General features: G+C 47.3%; 1 protein-coding gene across 2 annotated transcripts in view; it reads right to left on the bottom strand.

Annotated features, from left to right (window-relative positions):
- Positions 1–5,495: 5,495 nt before the first annotated feature.
- The window catches only part of clmpb (CXADR like membrane protein b), a 62,231-nt gene continuing 51,661 nt past the window's right edge, over positions 5,496–16,065 (bottom strand). Inside the window, exons 3-7 of one of the 2 annotated variants that reach the window (XM_035623308.2) lie at positions 14,769–14,973; positions 11,476–11,643; positions 9,481–9,618; positions 8,436–8,577; positions 5,496–5,877 (exon numbers count right to left, since the gene is read on the bottom strand). In XM_035623308.2, coding sequence (XP_035479201.1) covers positions 5,541–5,877; positions 8,436–8,577; positions 9,481–9,618; positions 11,476–11,643; positions 14,769–14,973 — 990 coding nt within the window. In that variant the 3' untranslated portion in view covers positions 5,496–5,540. The remainder of the gene's footprint in view (positions 5,878–8,435; positions 8,578–9,480; positions 9,619–11,475; positions 11,644–14,768; positions 14,974–16,065) is intronic. The other variant, XM_035623306.2, reaches the window with a different exon arrangement.

The following is a 16,065-nucleotide window of genomic DNA, read 5'->3' as shown; positions in this document are numbered from 1 at the left end:
ACGGGGAATTGATTTATTTCCATGTAATTACAGGTGAACAGTACTGTACAGAGTAAAGATTATTTCAATAATTTACTATTAGCGGTTAGCCTCTGACCTCCCCTCTCCCCGTAAAACCATAGAGGCCGAGGAGTGACAAGAAATTCATGAATTCACAATCCAAAATCAAGATGCCACGAGACCCAAGTTAAGTTGTCATTGAATATTTTATTTGCAAATGAAAGAGTAATAACTCAGAAGTCGTAAAAATATACATTTTTTACTTGTGATATTTACATGGATTGTTTTTCTTCAAACCAACAAACAAACAAAAAGACTCAAACAAACAAACAAACAAACAAACAACCTCTGTACCGTTTTTTACAAAACCAAAGAGAAGCCACGGCAGAAAAACAAAAGAAAAAATCAGATGAGAGAACAGAAAACTGAAAAAAGTGTCTTTACTGTATATTTCCCTTTGGTGGCGCCGCCGCCCACGAAGCGTCCGAACCCCTGACGGTAAAACGATGAGAGCCCGCCGACCACGGGGGCCGGTGACGAGCGGGGCGCAACCACACACACACACACACACACACACATACACACACGAACAAAGTGCAGAAGTACATGGAGGAAAAGAAAATCTAAATAAAGAAGAACAAAAAAAAGAAAGAAATAAAGCTTCGTAAAATTTGTCTGTGAGTATATTTACAATTGTAGATTTTTTTTTTTTTTTGTATTTCTCTTTTCTTTAAAGCCTAATACTGTTATGTTACATCAAAGCAAAGCATTCCCGTTCATCTGCTCGATCTATGACATGCAGGTACCTTCGCTTTCTGTCGTCCGTCTCCTCTCTGACGAGACGTCACATTCCCCCTTTGTGCCGAGACGCGAGTCTGAGCGTCGCCCGCTCAACGGCTTCGGTCAGAAATAAAAAACTTGCTTTCAGTAGAGGGGGGGGGGGGGGGGGGAATAATAAAAAAAGGTTATGGCTACACGAGATTCATACTTCTGCCAATATCTGCAGGCGCAGGTGTAGCACCAGATTCTGGGGCCCCGTACATGAGCAGTCTCTCCATCCATCGTCTACCGCTTTATCCATTTAAGGGTCGCGGGGGGGCTGGAGCCAATCCCAGCTGACATTGGGCGAGAGGCGGGGTTCACCCTGGACAGGTCGCCAGCCTATCACAGGGCCACATACAGAGACCAACAACCATTCACTCTCTCATTCACACCTACGGTCAATTCAGAGTCTCCAATGAACCTGACCCCATTCTCATGTCTCTGGACTGTGGGAGGAAGACGGAGAACCCGGAGAGAACCCACGCACACACGGGGAGAACATGCAAACTCCACACAGAAAGGCCCTGGTTGGTTTGAACCGGGACTCGAATCCAGAACCTTCTTGCTGTGATTAAAAAGTGAAGTCGTCGGTAATCGCTTATATCGACAATATTCAATAGGTTGAAATAATTTCATACATAGTTCAGTCTCTCGACCAAATGTATCCATCCAATTTTTTATTTAGTTACTTAAAAACACTAATTTCAAACAAAAAAACGATTAATTCCTGACCCCCCCCGTACTACGCCCGTGTCTGCAGGATAACCATTGATGATTTATCTTCTATCCAACTCAACTGACCGAAAGTGACTTGGAACTCATTTGTTGGAAAGAGAGCACAAAGCTACAAACACACACACACACACAGACACACACACACACAGACGCACATGCACACGCACACACACACACTCAGGATCTGCCACCTGAGACTTGCAGGAGCTGGAAAGCAAATCCCCCCCCAAAAATAAAATTCCCGGAGGAGAAATTTAACAGCTGGAAGACTTGCATCCTCCACCTCCACCGCTACTTTTTTTCATTCGTGGTGGTGGGAATTTTCAAAAGGCAGAGATACGAGCCGCAGGGGCCTGAGCTCCACATCAATCCTGTTATACCTCCTCTGATTCCCAGTGCTTCTATTGCAGAGGAGAAAAAAGTATGCTACCCAGATTGTTAAGATGCATAGCTGTGTTCGTCTGTGTTGCTACAGTAGCTGTCTGTGTATATCTGTGTGTGTGTGTGTGTGTGTGTGTGTGTGTGTGTGTGTGTGTGTGTGTGTGTGTGTGTGTGTGCGTGTCTCTTGGGCGATGCAGCGTAGCGTGACCCTCTCCATGGTGCATCAGTCAGTCGTAATACCTCCAGACATTCAATCCATCAAATTGATACTGAAGGAGCAGAAATACCAAGGATTGTATTGCCGAAACTCTGTGTGTGTGTGTGTGTGTGTGTGTGTGTGTGTGCGTGTGTGTGTGTGTGTGTGTGAGTGAGTGCCTGGAGATGCCGTCATTACACGCAGGGTCGAGTGCGTCCTATGTTAAGAGACAGAGACAGAGCATACAAGCGGCCTCCAGACCTCGACGACGGTTATGAATTATGGACGCGATTCGTCTCAAGATGCAAAAAAAGCGTCGGCGTGTAAGTCGACGAAAACCAGAGCAAACACTGCGCCGGTCTGCATTCATGTCAGTTCAAGATGGAGGTTACTTTGCCTGACTGGATCCTCCGCGCTCGCTGAGTGGCTGAACATGAGACGCGTGCGTGGGTGTGGCCCAAGGGCTTATACTGGACACACACACACACACACACACACACACACACACACACACAGTAGCTTCCCTGGTCAAATATGAACTTCCATCTCTAGTTGAATAGAAAAGGCCTTTAAAAAAATCCTAAATGTCCCTTACAGTTCAAAGTCACGTGGAATTCCACGTGTCCAAAACAAACCACGTGTGCGTTTCACACAGATGTTGTTGTTGTTGTTGTTGTTTTTTTTTCATCTTCACGGTTTTAGTTGAGTGTTAAAAAGTGAAACACGGATAAAAATCAAAGTGTAGAAGAGTTCAAAACTGTCTCGAGAGGAAAAGGTTCATAGAGTCATTCGCATAGACACAGTGTATATTTCTTTGATATTATGAACACGCTATTGAAAAAAAAATATCTCATGCCATTCCGCCTTTTTGATTTATCTTGCGCACACAATATTTTAGCTGGATATGCAAGGTTAAAGGTCAGGGGTACACGCGCCCCCCCCCCCCCCCCCAAAAAAATATAAAATAAAAAATAATATTCATCATGTGTCGACTATAAATGCTCAGATACAGATTCTGTGATTCATCTGGAAGTGACTTTTTCAACATGACTTGTTATTGAACCAAAGTGCTGGTCGAGGGGAAAAATGATTTTGACCCTAAGGAACAAAAAGGTCACCGGGGTCACGATAATGACAAGGAGTTATTCTCCCGGGGATCAATAAAATCCATACCACGGATACCAAAGATGTGGAGAGGTTCTAATATCTGTGTCACGCCGGAACACAACATCTGTACCAAAAGGACGCGGTTTCAAAATTCACTCATCGTTTTCCCATTTGACTCGTTTGTGAGAGGGGGGCGGGTCGCTCCTCGCGTGCCCGGATGTATCAAATTAAAATGACATCATGTGCGTATAACTATCCGTATGTACATTATAAAACAAGACTGATTACAGAATATACATTACATTGTCCCGTGACATGGGGGGGGGGTCGCTTTCTCACCGCGGGCCGGTCGCTCTGCTGCTTGTGCTGCCGACGTCCCGTCGCTACGACGTAAGCGAGTTTGTGAAGTTTGTATCTTTTCGGTATTCGCCGCCGCCGCCGCCGCCGCCGCTGTTGACCCTTTAAAAAAAGGCTGGACGTGAAACAGAGAGAGACTTAACCACTGGCGTGCTGAACATCAGGGACAAGAAGAACGAAACCCATCAAAGGGAAGAGGGATTTGCGAAGGCACACTATAGATAGGCTACTTGCCCTTTATTTCATTATATATATTTTTTTCGGCTACTTTCAATCAAACTGCAACTGGGTCTGTCGGAGGATTATGACACAAAAGGGGGGGGGGGGGTTCGCCTCGGCCAATAGCACGCGGCCGGCGATTCGGCGAGTCGGCAAATGGAATATGTGGCTCCATTGTTGTTGAGGATCCAGGGAGAGTTTACCGACAAGGACACCATCACACACACACCCCGAACAATTAAAGTCCCGAGAATCGTCCAGGTCGACTCTTTGTGCCTCAGCTCGAATAAAAAAAAAATAATGATTGACTCGGTACCTTATATATAGGAAAGGCTGGAAAATATATCGTCGTACATATCATCACACATTCATGGTGGTGACAGATTTTGGTTTCGTTTTTTCAGAAAATGTAAGCAGATAAAACACAAGAGTAGGAAAGAAAGTAATAATAATAATAATAATAATATAACCCATCCTTGGGATTAGTGGCACTTCTTAATATGGATGAATGGACACTTGGCTTTGTCTGTCACCCTCCACGACCTGAAAAGAAAAAAGGAAAACGAGTCCATCTGGTCGACTAGATGCTTATCCCCCTCTACTTTAAATGACTAGGCTACAGGCCCCTAATATATACTATTTAATAATTCAGGGATTATATATCAGTACCAGAAAAAAGGGGGGGGTGTCCGTAGACAGGAGGATGGGAAGGGGGTTAACAAGTCCACTTGCCAATGCTACATCCTTGTACCTGAAGTTCCCCCCCCCTCCCCCCTCCTCCCACACTGATTGGGTAAAAGCAGAGGAGCCGTCCGTCAGTCTCGGTGGTCCCGCCTGTGGCGGCTTCTGGCGGCTTCTTTTTCGCGGGTGAAGGCCGAAGAAGCACCGAGGCCGACAGACGATGCACACGCCGAAGCGCTTGTGTGTGTGTGTGTGTGTGTGTGTGTGTGTGTGTGTTCCGTCCACGCGGATGGGCACGTTTGGGTCGGGTCGGGGCCCGGGGCCCGCGGGAGGGGCGGGAAGAGGTTTGTGGGTTTGAGGGGGGGCTGGAAGCGGCGGGTCGGAAGGTGCGGTGGCGACATGAGTCGCAGAATGGCGCTCTCACTGCTCCAGTTCCTCGTCCGCGTCGTCCCTCGCTTTGTATCCGTCTTGTATTTGACGACAAGATGAGTTCGGATCTTCCTGCTGAACATCCGACCCTCTCTCTCTTCTCTCCCCCTGCTCTTTACCTGACCGCTCCATTTGATCCGTAAATAAAAGCTCCTTCCGCCTCCCTGCACTTGGCGCTTCCCCGTGTCCGTCGTAGCCAAAAGAAGGAACTCAGCAAAGTTCTGCCTTCAGCCACAGAGACAACAAACAGTCGCATCTCGGGGGCTTTGTTTTTTTCTTTTCTTCTGTTTTTGTTGTTTTATGTAATTCAGTAGGGGGCAGGCATGTTGTATTTTCCCTTTTTTTAAGTATGCATTCATTAAAAAGTTCTTTTGGACTTATAGTATTGGTTCTTTTAATTACATCCCTTTAACTAGTTGCATTTCCGTGTTTATGGAAGAGTCTTTGGGAGGGAGGGGGGCTAGGGGCGGGGCTGGGGGTGGGGGGGGGGGGGGGGGGGATTGGGCGGGACGGGAGTCTCACACGGCTGCAGGACGGTGGGAGGAGGAGGGGGGGGGGGGGGGGGGGGGGGGGGGGGGGGGTGGGGGGGGGGGGTGGGGGTCGGCCTTCAGTCCTACACAGTCTGAAAGGCCTTGGTCTGGGCGGGGACCATGAGGGTCGGAGGTGTGGGCCCGGACGTGTTCCTGGAGTTGTATTTGGGAGTGGCGGGGGGCTCGGGGTTCTTGGGGGGCACCACCGTGGTGTAGGCCGGAGGGGACTGGGGGAAGCCCGGCGGCTGTCCGTTCTCCTTCAGGGCCGCCACGGCGGGCGGGCGGGGGCGGTGGCCGCGCTGGGCGCTGTTGTGCACCATCGACTGCGTGGAGGAGGCCCCGGAGCGCGAGCTGCCGGAGCGGGACGAGGACAGGGAGTTGGGCTTCACCAGCTTGGCCTTGGGAGCCTCCGCATCCTCCCTGTGGATGGAAACACACACACACACACACACACACACGATGATTCATTTATTTTCTATGAACCGTGCCTCTAAAAGTAGAGAGGAGGGAGCCACACATGCACAACACAGACCCGTTCCCTCTCGCACTGTTCCGAGGCCCCGAGTCACATGGGACGGGTCCGAGGAGGGAGCCTCATGTAATTCATGCGATCCCCCCGCAGCCCCTCGAGTTTTGTGAAACACACTTGCATGGAATAATGAAATCTCCTGAAATCAACCAGATAGAATTGTTGAGGGGGGAAGTCAAGAAAAAGAAAGAAAGAAAAGAAGAAGACGCAAACACACAAGGAAAAATGTTCTTTCATAACTCTCAGACGACAGAACGGAATTCCGGTGAGAGCAGCTTTAACTCAGGTTGTTTGTGCTGTGGATCTTTGCTCTTTGTAGTTGTCCTTGTGAATCACTGTCACCGGCGTGTGTGTGTGTGTGTGTGTGTGTGTGTGTGTTGTGAGGCTAAATCAGCAGCTAATATTATCCCGCTCAAGTCAGAGACAGAAACCACACCACACGGCACCTTTGTCAGACGTTTCTTTAACCCTCATTTCATTTTTTCGGTTGGGTTGAGCACGTTAGCGGGAGAAACTAAAGCCTCAGACTGTTGACACGGTACACGAAAAAGAAAAAGAAAAACAGGTAACACGTCTGCATTATTTACTCGGAGCTGTCCCTTGACCGCGCTGCATTATTCAACGTTACATCGGTGGATATGCGGCCGCAACGGCTCCCGTGGCGGAATAACACGCTGCCGCTTTCTCACGAGTGTCGTCGGCGCAGCCGAGCTGTCGACCGGTGCACGCAGGCTTAAGACACACACACACACACACACACACACACACACACACAAATAGAAAAACTAACTCGCAAGGAAGCGCGGAAGGAAGCACTTGACCTTGAAGTTGTTTTTATTTTTACGCATGCACGCACGCACACACACACACACGCACACACGCACACACACACACACACACACACACACACACACACACACACACACACACACAGTCAAGCACACATGGGCCGTTGCTGTGTCACTTAGCATTTGACTTGCTCAGCTGATTACGTCGGGCTGAACCGGCGTGTCAGAGGTCACACACAGGGGTCACACACAGGTCACAGGGGTCACACACAGGTCACAGGGGTCACACACACAGGTCACAAAGCCGTGTGCTAAGATTGACGTCATGGCCTAGTCAAACCACCGTGCTGTTAAGTGGAACCACAGTTAAATCTAGCGTACAACAAACGCACTGTACTGTACGACCCAACAAAACACGTGTCTGTGGTGTAATTTGAATTATCTTTATTTTATGTATTTAGCTCAATCTGAAACATTGTCCCGTTGCTCTGACAAATTTTTTAAAAGATATATTTAAGCGGTCAACATGCATTTAAAACATTAACACTGTGTAAAGTCACTGTACTTTGCGACATCAATTATTAATAGTCGACATGATTTTCAAAAAAGGAAACTGCAGTATGTAATCCTCAGACTGTGTGCCCTGCTACGATGAAATATTCAAAGCTTTTAATTCTTTCTCTTCTCCGCGTAAGTCAATAAAAGCATTTCATTAGGCGGCCACGCCGGCTTTTGGCCCTGAAGCATCTTCATCTTCATCAAGACCGCTTATGAAATTATTGCAGCAGAAGCGTCCGGCAGCAGTGGACTAAGATGTTGACGTATATTAACTCTGACATTTGTATTTCCGTTGACTGTATTCATTTTCTCATGGTTATACTTTTGTTTCATGGTGACTAAATGACACGTGGCAAAGGGTTGTTGTCGTGGATTTTTTTATGCTCCTCATCGCAGAGGTTGGTAAAACCACTGATGCCGCTGCTGTCACCACCATGTAATATAAATACATAAACTGCAGCTGCTATGAAATCATTCAGATCTGGGGCAGGGTGTTGTTTTTACATTAAATGTAATGGCGGAGACAGAAACAAGTTTGCGCTCATCCAAGGCCGCCTCCACATGCACCTGGTTTGGACCGGACCACGCGGAATAAAAACAGGAGATGAGATGAGATGAGATGAGATGAGATGAGATGAGATGAGATGAGATGAGTGAAAGCTTCCTCGGGAACCACGGCCCAGACCAACGTAACCAAAATGAAGTCCGACCAAAAAGAGGAGAGTCTCCATCCGGATTAAACGGAACCGTGGTTCGGTTTTATTGCGGTTTGACAACACTTTTTTTATGGATAGTTCCGACTTTGGGACCAAAAGTCCCGACAGAATTCAGTTATAGAAAAAGAATAATGAGCGGAAGAGGAACAAATATATTTATTTAATGTTTGAATGACGAGGCCGTTCAAATGAAAAGACTTCTTCCCGCCGTTTACGACGTAACAGAGACCAGATGAACCTCGGTTCGGACTCAAAGTGCAGCTAAAAACCAACACAGCAAAGACACAGAAGCTACAGAACACAGACAAACACCTGCGTGACCACTTCAACTCATCATTCTCATCCTACATGGTTCAGTCAGGGGGACGAGAGCAGGATGCAACGAACCTGATCTCATTCGGAGTCTCCTCCTCCTCGTACTTCTTCTTCTCCTTCTTCCGGAAGACGAGCCAGATGATTAGCAGGACGATGAGGACGCCGAGGGATATTCCCACCACGGCGCCTGCCACCATCCCCACGTCCCTCACGTCTGTGGACCGAGAGAGGAGGAGGAGGAGGACACGATGAGCGATAACAGAGTCACCGTTTTCATTTCTTAATCTTCAACGTATTTCTTAATCTTGTGGTTCATGCTCATCAGTTGGAAATACTCTCAACTCCTTCCCCTCCTGCCACATAAGTGGTCAAATAGAATTCATGGCTACAGTATCAAACTGCTCGATGTGTCATTTTTCCATCGACACATGACCCCTGGAGTGACAGTGAAACATAACTGTTGGAGCAGAGGTGGTGACCAGTAGCCACCAGTGACAAGTAGCCACCAGTGACCAGCAGCAACCAGTGACCAGTATCCACCAGGGACCAGTAGCCACCAGTGACCAGCAGCAACCAGTGACCAGTATCCACCAGGGACCAGTAGCCACCAGTGACCAGCAGCAACCAGTGACCAGTAGCCACCAGAGACCAGTAGCCACCAGTGACCAGCAGCAACCAGTGACCAGTAGCCAGCAGGGACCAGAAGCCACCAGTGACCAGCAGCAACCAGTGACCAGTAGCCACCAGTGACCAGTAGCCACCAGTGACCAGCAGCAACCAGTGACCAGTAGCAACCAGGGACCAGTAGCCACCAGTGACCAGTGGCCAGCGGTGACCAGAAGCCACCGGCGACCAGTAGCCACCGGCGACCAGTAGCCACCGGCGACCAGCAGCCACCAGTAACCAGCAGCCACCGGTGACCAGTAACCACCGGTGACCAGTAGCCACCAGTGACCAGCAGCCACCAGTTTGAGTTTAGTGCGGACCCGATGCAAAGGCAGAGACGGGGAATAAATGTATTCCTGGCCACAGGTTTGAAAACAGTAACCATCAATCAAGAGTGGCAGTTTGGTGTGTGTGAGGCGAACGCCGGCGCCGGGGTCGACTTCCTCCCTACCCTCGGAGAACTCACGCTGCATTGTGACCTCGATGGTGCAGTTCTCCTCGCCCACGTCGTTGCTCGCCGTGCACCTGTAGACGCCGGTGCTGTCCATGGTGAGGTTCCTCAGGGTCACAATCTCTGGGTTCTTCAGATCTGGGGGAATCAAAAAAAGGAGTTGAATGGAGGACGGGAGGAAAGAGGCAACTACAATACATCTCATGATCTAAGAGAGAGAGAGAGAGAGACATTGATGGAGTGTTTGTTCGAGAGCGACGCCCCACCACGCCGAGGAGGACTCGAAGAGAGCGATGGCGCCCGGCGGCCCCCTGGTATATTTAGTCATCTCAACCCGTGACGACCATGTGATATCATACCTTTCGTCCCGCCCCGTAAATAATGTCCGCCGACACGTGCGTTTATCGTCCAATGAAAACTAATTAGACCGAACAGTTGTTGTGCGGAGGAGGTCATTCATTTGAGGGAGGGGTTTTGTATGTGTCTGGGCACGTGCCATCATGGACGCCACCATCGCACGCCACTGTTGCACGCCACTGTTGCACGCCACTGTCGCACGCTGGAGGGAAAACGGAGACGGAGAAGTTGGCACCCGGTGTATTTTTTCTTCTTCTCTTAACTGTATCAGTTACTACGTAGAGGGAGATACGCCCGGTCGTGATCCGAGAGGAATTCAGAAATCCGAAACCTCGTCGTCGCTGCCGCTGCACTTCTGTCTACTACTACATTTCACAATCCACCAAAATCCTCACTTCACGCTGAGGTATAATTCACTTGAGCCCCACTGACATTTTCAACATCACAGGTGCCTTTGTCAGATCATATCGTCTGGATCCTTGTGTTTATACAACTCATCCCAACAGAGTACAGTCAGAAATCACAGGGCTGCGTTTGTAAGACGGCGTATCAGGGCCATTGTATGAAAAAAATAAATAAAATAAGGAGCCTGGGGAGGGTGGTGATATTCAGAAAAAACTGAATTTCTGACATTAAAGTGGTAAATGTATGAGAAAAAAATTGCAAATTTATGAAATAAAAAGTTGCAAATCTAGGAGAAAAAAGTTTCAAATTAGTGAGAAAAAAGTTTCTAATTTGCGAGAAATAAATTGCGAATTAACGAGAAAAAAGTTTCAAATTTACGAGAAAAAAGTTTCAAATTTACGAGAAATAAATTGCGAATTAACGAGAAATAAGTTTGAAATTTACAAGAAATAAGTTTGAAATTTACAAGAAAAAAGTTTGAAATTTACGAAAAAAAAGTTTGAAATTTACGAGAAAAAAGTTTGAAATTTACGAGAAATAAATTGCGAATTAACGAGAAAAAAGTTTGAAATTTACGAGAAAAAAGTTTGAAATTTACGAGAAATAAATTGCGAATTAACGAGAAATAAGTTTGAAATTTACAAGAAATAAGTTTGAAATTTACGAGAAAAAAGTTTCAAATTTACGAGAAAAAAGTTTCAAATTTACGAGAAAAAAGTTTCAAATTTACGAGAAAAAAGTTTCAAATTCACGAGAAAAAAAGTTTCAAATTTACGAGAAAAAAGTTTCAAATTTCCCGTGATTATTACGTGCTCCGTGATTATTAATTTTCTTCCTACAAATGACCCTAACACGCCGTCGTAAGTTTCCTGTCCTGGAGGGAAAAGAGTGCAGTGTGCAGTGCGTGAAAAAGAATCAGTGGCCTTCACTGTACGTGGGACAACCTGAGCCCGTCGCAGTGCCCTTGAGCAACACGTTCGAACTGTTGATCGCCGCGGCGGGAGAACGACGTGGCGCCGGGCAGATTCATGCCTCAGTGTTTTCTGCAAAATGTATGAATGTCAAGACGGAGGAGGAGGAGGCGACGGGGAGAACGACTCGCTGGGATGAATGCAGCTCATAAAAATCACTAATATGGGGATGAATCCTCGTGGCGTTGCTCTGCCGAGCGGCGGACTGTGAATCAGCACGTCGGCGCGGAGCCAACTCTCTTCCTTCGTTCCTCTCACTCACCTATCAGCGCCAGGTTTGGCAGTTTGCCCAGACTCTTGCCTTTGTCCAGCACTCGCTCCCACTTGTAGCCGATGGGCTCGGAGCCGTCGCTGGACTTGCAGCTCAGCTTGACATCGCTGCCCTCCAGGAGCTTGCCGTCCATCCAGCACCTCGGCTGGGAAGGCTTGACTGTGAGGACACATCAGAAAGAAACAGCTGCATATATTATATATATATATATATATATATATTTATTACTTTTAGGGCTGCAACTAACGATAATTTTCATAAACGATTAATCTGACGATTATTTGTTGTTTGGTTCATAAAACGTCATGAAATGGTGAAAAATTAAGATCGTGTTCCCCAAACCTCAAGATGATGTTTTGTTTTTTAATCCACACACCAAAGATATTCATTTACTGTAAGATTAAAAAAAAAGAAATGATGACAAATAAAAAAAGAACGTAGCAAATATGTTTTGCTGAATTGAAATTGATTGATTGATTCATGGATATGACATCGTCCACCAATTAGCCAAAAAAAACCACAACTAATATTTGGTGTTATTGCTATTTATTTTTAAATGGAACACCACTTCATAAGAAAAGGTTGGTGATGATATTATTCTCTAAAGTGTCTAAAAATGACATCATAGTTTACAACGGACTGTAAAGAAAAACATTTACTGAAGCTGGAATTACAGTGTTCCGGTAAGAGAAACCATCCGACACTTGTGCATGTGACCTCAGGACAGCAGAGGAAATGTACGAGTGAGAAAATAGGAACGCGCTGATTTATTCATTTGCACAAGGGTGAAATATTTGCCGCACACTTGATTTGGATATGTTCACCTATATCTATCGCTGGTGTCATATACGTGTTTAATGAGGGATAAGTGAATGCAGTGTGCCATCACACACACACACACACACACACACACACACACACACACACACACACACACACAGATAAAAACCCCCAGCAGTCCCAGAGGGGGTGGATCAATGTGACCCCACAGCCGGCTGTGAGCGCTTGTGGTGATATGTTCTCCACAGGTCAAAGGTCGTGGTCAGAGTCCAGTGGCTGCGGGCGGAGGCAGCGCCGCCGAGCCGCCGCCCGCTGAGCCGCCGCGCAGCTGCTCTGTTGATGAAACACGCCCGAAAGGCAGGGGAAAAAAAAAAAACACACACTCCCCCCTTTTTTCTCTCATCCCCCCTCGGGACATATTTTTAGATCAGCGGTGGACTAAATTTAACCGTCTAGTCTGTTACGCCATCTATTAGTGATGTGGACTTTTTAAGAATGTGGATGCAGCAAAAAAAATAACACGGAGAGACTTCAGCGATGGAGCCGCCGCGTGAGGCCAGACAGCTTATGGGCATCGCTCGCCTTCGTCCATTGACACACGCACGCACACACACACACACACACACACACACACACACACACACACACACACACACACACGCCCTCAGTGAGCAATATAATGAGAGGAGCTGGGCGGCGAGCACCGGCGCTTCATCTGTGCATCTCGCAGCTCTGTCAGGGTCAGTTAGGCCGAACTGCAGCCGGAGCAGTTGGAGCGCGTAGCCTCAGAGACACACACACACACACACACACACACACACACAGACACACACACACACACACACACACACACACACACACACACACACACACGGTCTCATGCCAAACGCCAGCTACCGGCTCTCGGCTGCCAAGCCATTATCTTTGCGTGGGGAGTGAGAAAGAGAGAGAGACAAAGAGAAGAGAGAGAGAGAAAAGGAAAAAAAAGAAATGCAAATGTTCGCCTCTCTCAAAAATCGAAAGTGCCACGGCAAAGCTGAGGGCAATTTATAAGAATGGAGGCACTAACTCAGTGAAATGTCTTCATGGAACGTGGAAGAGGAGAGAGAGCGAGAGAACGAGAGAGCAGACGGATTAACAGACTGTTCCATTAGAAAACCAATAACTGCGGGTTGAACTAATCTCCCATGATGTTTTAATAAATCTCTCCTGCTCTTTTTCGGACATTGAGAACGATCTCGCCGGACTTTGAGGCCGGGTCCTTTGTGTGTGTGTGTGTGTGTGTCATACAGCTCTTCTGTCCTTCAGAGTTGTTACGCAGGCGGAGACACGTATTATACCACTGAGCTAGATTATAACCATCTGGATATTGGGCGTACGAGGGGGGAAAACAAAAAGAATGGGGGGAAGAATAGGCGGATCCTTGTACTTGTAATGCTGCGTTCACACCGGACGGGATGAGAACGTTCTCGTTGCTTTGCTCGCACGAGTTTGGTCGCAAGCAAACATGTGCCGGTTCTTCCTTCCGCTTACTCCGACACGCACACGCACACACACACACACACACACACACACACACACACACACACACACACACACACTCGCCTTCTTCCCCCGTTCGGGCTGCACACACACAGCGACAGCAGTGACACAAGCGACAGGACGTCTGACGACAGTGACGGAGGGAGGACCTCAACGCTGATTGGCCGACGCGCCGCGAGAAATTTTACGCTCATTGACACGAACCGCGTGTCTAGTTTGCGTCTTTGCATCGACTCTGTACGTGATCTGCTCGCGCCAATAAGTCGATGTCCGTTATTTGAATAGCTTGTAGTCAGTGAGACCGACGACAGTCGCCCCTTTCTTTCCCCCAATGTCATTTTCTACGCGCCTCGAACTCGTGGAAGTGTCTGGTTCCTGCTTTGTCTCGCAGAGGAACAGGAAAAGGAAATTCAACGCGATGCTCGTCCAACTCTCAACGTCCCCCCCCGATAGCTCGACCAATCAGTCCGTGTGCTCGTCCGACAAAGGGCCCCCGCCGGTCGCCTGTTTCTGGTCTCACCTCATCAGCGAACCGATCCAGAGGAACCCAAACAGCGACGGGGCCAAATCAAATCACACTGTCTGAATCAAATTCAATCATTAGATCAGTCGGCATGACGGAGGAAATGTGCCAGGCTAATGATCCAGTGATTAGCTGTCCCTCTCTGTGTGTGTGTATGTGTGTGAGAGAGAGATTCCATTTTCCATATATTAATGATGGCATGTGCCTATGTACCTGTGTGTGTGCGTGCGTGTGTGTGTGCGTGTGTGTGCGTGTGTATGTGTGTGTGCGTGCGCGTGTGTGTGTGCGTGCGCGTGTGTATGTGTGTATGTGTGTGCGTGTGTGTGTGTGTATGTGTGTGTGTGTGCGTGCGTGCGTGCGTGCGTGCGTGCGTGTGTGTGTGTGTGTGTGTGCTTGTGTGCGTGCGTGCGTGTGTGTGTGTGTGTGGGGGGACGCTCACCCAGCACAATGAGGTTGACCTGGCTCCAGTGGTACTTGCCCCCGCTCTTGACCTTGCAGGAGTACTCCCCGGAGTCGGTCAGCAGCAGGTCGCTGATCATCAGGGAGGCGTCGCCGGCCAGGTACTCGCCGGCGAAGGACAGGCGGCTGGCCTCGCTGCCCGTCGCCTCATTGGTGTAGACCTGACCCCCGAAGAAGGTGATGATCTAGACGGAGGGGCGCAGGAGAAGGCGACGACGTCATCATCAGCATCAACAGTAACGAACCTGCTTGATGTTATCAACCGGTGCTCGGACAGATCCTCGTCGTCCCTCACTGGGTTTTGTGGGAAACACTGTTAGCAATCACATTTCTAATTAATTAGCGCTCGGGGAAATAATATTTTTTACAAATGAAGGCATTTCGCTGGAATGCCAGTGGTTCATTTGGCTGATTGTGTGAGGAGCGTCGTTATCGCTCGCCACGCTCGCTCACTACGAGCGGGGACGACTAATTGACTGAAAAGAAAAAAAAGAAATATTCTGGGGATTCTGAGATAAAAGATAAAAAAAAGAAAAAGGCTCTGATGTGATGTGATGTGATGGTAGCACACTGGCTACAACACACACACAAAACAATCCTACTGAACGGTACTGTATGTTTAGTAGAGCTGCAACAGTTCATCGATTAATCGTTTAGTAATCAACCACGAAATTAATCGCCAACTATTTTGATTAATCGGTTCAAGTGGTTTTCATGGAGGAAAAAAGTAAAAAAATACTCTGATTTCAGCTTCTCTAATGTGAAATGTTTCTCTGTTCCTTGATGACAGTGAACTGAATATCTGGACCAAACAGCTAATCGATTAATGGAGAAAAACAATCGACAGATTAATCGATAATAAAAATAAGCGTTAGTTGCAGCCCTAATGTTCAGACGAGTAGAATAGAATAGAATAGAATAGAATAGAATAGAATAGAATAGAACAGAACAGAACAGAATTGAATAGAATAGAATAGAATAGAATAGAATAGAAGCCCTTTTATTGTCATTGCACATGTAAACGAAATTTTTTTAAACTTTCCCACTGGTGCATTTGCATAGCAAACATACATTGACTTGAAAAGAACAGTAAGTAAAAAGAACATTATTATATTATTATATTATATAAAATTATATAAATAGAAGTATATGAATAAAAAGTCTCTGTTGACTGAGCATAACAGTGCAGATAGAATAAAACGGATGGTTATGCGAGTAATGATTGTACTTTGCTCTGTTTACAAGGAAGTTAATATTTGGATTTGACTCCTTCATTA

This window comes from Scophthalmus maximus, chromosome 11 (assembly GCF_022379125.1).
Source record: "Scophthalmus maximus strain ysfricsl-2021 chromosome 11, ASM2237912v1, whole genome shotgun sequence".
Lineage (NCBI taxonomy): Eukaryota > Metazoa > Chordata > Actinopteri > Pleuronectiformes > Scophthalmidae > Scophthalmus > Scophthalmus maximus.
The sequence above is the reverse complement of the archived record's forward strand: the minus strand, read 5'-3'. Positions and strand labels throughout refer to the sequence as shown.